This window comes from Micropterus dolomieu, linkage group LG06 (genome assembly GCF_021292245.1).
Source record: "Micropterus dolomieu isolate WLL.071019.BEF.003 ecotype Adirondacks linkage group LG06, ASM2129224v1, whole genome shotgun sequence".
NCBI classification, from domain to species: domain Eukaryota; kingdom Metazoa; phylum Chordata; class Actinopteri; order Centrarchiformes; family Centrarchidae; genus Micropterus; species Micropterus dolomieu.
This window is the reverse complement of record NC_060155.1, coordinates 29,345,030-29,348,106: the sequence shown is the minus strand read 5'-3', so window position 1 is coordinate 29,348,106 and position 3,077 is coordinate 29,345,030. Positions and strand designations below refer to the sequence as shown.

At 45.6% G+C, this 3,077-nt stretch overlaps 1 protein-coding gene across 1 annotated transcript in view; it reads right to left on the bottom strand.

Moving 5' to 3' along the window:
* LOC123972556 (immunoglobulin lambda-1 light chain-like) overlaps positions 1 to 1,304 on the bottom strand; it is a 10,295-nt gene extending 8,991 nt beyond the window's left edge. The window contains exon 1 of the mRNA XM_046052080.1: positions 971 to 1,304. Coding sequence (XP_045908036.1) covers positions 971 to 1,304 — 334 coding nt within the window. The remainder of the gene's footprint in view (positions 1 to 970) is intronic.
* Positions 1,305 to 3,077: the final 1,773 nt, after the last annotated feature.

The window sequence follows — 3,077 nt, the reverse complement described above, 5'->3', positions numbered from 1 at the left end:
TCCGTCACACCTTACCGTTCTAGCAACAGGCCAATAGGATTGGAGTGATTTCATTCACGTTCAGACCTGCTTCGCCTAGAGGCGTTCCCATAGTGTCGTAACCAACGCAGTTCGAGTTCCCTCGAAGGGGAACTAAAATGATGCGGACGAGGAACAAGAAGTAAATACTAAAACATAACCAAGGCACAGGACTGGGAACAAAGACAAAGAACTGAAACACAGGACCAAGAGCTAAGATAAAATACGAGACATAAACTACTAAGGACAAGGAACGAGAGAAACAGGCAACTAGATAGACAAACTCAAACTCACAGGGAAAAAACTACAACTCCTAACACTGTCTCCTAGGACAGTCACTACCGTCTGGCCCAGAGCAAAGGGATGCATCATCATCTACACAGTCTGGGTTTCTATGTTTTGGGGAACAAAGATCCTGGTCCCCGTCAAAGCAAGGAGAGGAACAGCTAGTAAGAAAAACAATAAAACAACTTCACATCTCTGACCTGAACCCTACACATGTGGACAGACTAGAATAACGAGCGTAATAATAAAAACAATATATAAGACATAAGGCGGTATCTGCCAAACGCTCAGCTAGTGACAACATCTGGTGGGTGAGAGTTGTGTTGACAGTCCTGCCTATGACACCTCGGATACAGGGAATGACGCAACATCCTACCAGGGCGAACACCGCAAGGGTCATGATCCGAGCAGAAACAGCAGTCAGGAGGACTGACTCCATTTACCAGAAGAAATCATCCTGACATCTCTGCCAGCGTTCTCTTTTAGTTCTTCAGCTAAAGTGAAAGAACCAGTGTTGTTGGGGATAAACGTGCAACAGGAATCACCGAACACAAACGCCTCCTTTCTCCGCCAGTAACATGTCTAAGAGTATGGCATGATGAGGACATCCAATGCCAAGACCACTCTGGCACATGGACCTCTCCATCCTTCCAGCAGAGGTCGGTACAGGACCAGTGCAGGTCAGGGATGTCACGGACTTGGTGTGATAGCATGTCAGCGCCAGGCTTGTATGCAGTGCGGCAGTCGATGCGGTTGTCTTCTGTGCATTCAGTGGTGCAGTCCCAGTGGTGTGAGAACACAGCAGGGAACTGCCCCGCCGACTGAGCAGCCGTGTGAACCTCCGAATGAGTCTCACCTCGGTGAAAACGTTCACATTTGACGTCTGTCGCCACTGTGGTGTTTTGAGGAGCGGGTGTGGCGGCGCTTGCGTGGGCAAGGAGCGGACATTTAGCCAAAGTTTCTAACAGGGCCGTGTCGATTTTGTAGCCGCGTGTGAGCATGCAGGCCCAGGCCGGGGTCTGGCGGGCGTCGGAGAGTGGGAAAGGTTTAAGTTTGGAAACTTCATGTCATTGTTCCGTGCAGATAAATGCATGGATAAATTTTTCCAGGTCCTGCTGAGACATAAGTCCTTTAATCCTTGATATATTCTTCAGGTGATAGTAGGCTGACTTTGTGATTGTCTTAATGTGGCTCCTTGACTACACCGAGATTAGAACTGAAATGATCTACAAGCTCACTGACCTGTGAGAGGGCGGCAGTGGAAGAGAAAGCCTCAATAAATTTTTCTCTAGTGTTTTCAGTGATATGCCGTTTTGTGATTACCTCTGTTTGAACATTTGTGTGCACAGAGAAAAGAAAAGACAGGAGCGATCAGAGAGCAACATCAGTCACAACAACCTTGGAAATGTTCAGACCCTTGGAGATGACCAAGTCCAACGTGGGCCCCTTATTGTGTGTGGGCTCCGTCACCTGTTGGGTCAGTCCATGATTATCAAGAACACAACACAGTTCTTTGGTCCCTCTGTCCTGGGGGTCGTCAACATGGATGTTAAAATCCCCAACAGTAACCACACGGTCAAAGTCAACACAGATTATCGACAGCAGTTCACCAAACTTCTTCTGTTTTATTCTCTGAACTTGATACAACAGGTGAGTTTACAGAGACACGGTGTGTGTTGTCCTGCAGGTGTGTCCTGACGTCACCATTTAACAGTTTTAACACCATCTGACAGTTTAATTATAAAAATAACACGATTATTGATTGAAGACGATTCTCACGTCAGAATCTGCTGCTTTTCTTTAACATTAAAACAAAATGATTATTTTTGGGATGTTTGAAGACGCCACGTTGAAAAAGCTAAATGAGACGATTCATTGATTATCTGAGAGAATAAACTGCAGATTAACTGGAAATGAAAAGAATCATTTGTTGACTAAAAAGGTTTTTAAGGTGACTTTTAATGACTTTAACTTAAAAGAAAATGATGACAGAGATCCAGAGGTGAGATGGAACTTTCTGAAGTACTGTACAGGTTAGAGGTTCCACTTTATGATGCATTACATACCGTATTACAAAACTTAAGTTTGAAAGGTATTGTAGTGTTACAATATAAGTACACATACATATACACTGCTCAAAGAAAACTAAAATAATATCCTAGATCTGAATGAATGAAATAATCTCATTAAATACTCCTTTCTTTACATAGTTGAATGTGCTGACAACAAAGTCATACAAAAATCATCAATGGAAATCAAATCTATCAACCCATGGAGGTCTGGATTTGGAGTCACACTCAAAATCAAAGTGGAAAACCACACTACAGGCTGATCCAGCTTTGATGTAATGTCCTTAAAACAAGTCAAAATGAGGCTCAGTAGTGTGTGTGGCCTCCACGTGCCTGTATGACCTCCCTACAACGCCTGGGCTCCTGATGAGGTGGCGGATGGTCTCCTGAGCGATCTCCTCCCAGACCTGGACTAAAGCATCTGCCAACTCCTGGATAGTCTGTGGTGCAACGTGGCGTTGGTGGATGGAGCGAGACATGATGTCCCAGATGTGCTCAGTTGGATTCAGGTCTGGGGAACGGGCGGGCCAGTCCATAGCATCAATGCCTTCCTCTTGCAGGAACTGCTGACACACTCCAGCCACATGAGGTCTAGCATTGTCTTGCATTAGGAGGAACCCAGGGCCAACCGCACCAGCATATGGTCTCACAAGGGGTCTGAGGATCTCATCTCGGTACCTAATGGCAGTCAGGCTACCTCTGGCG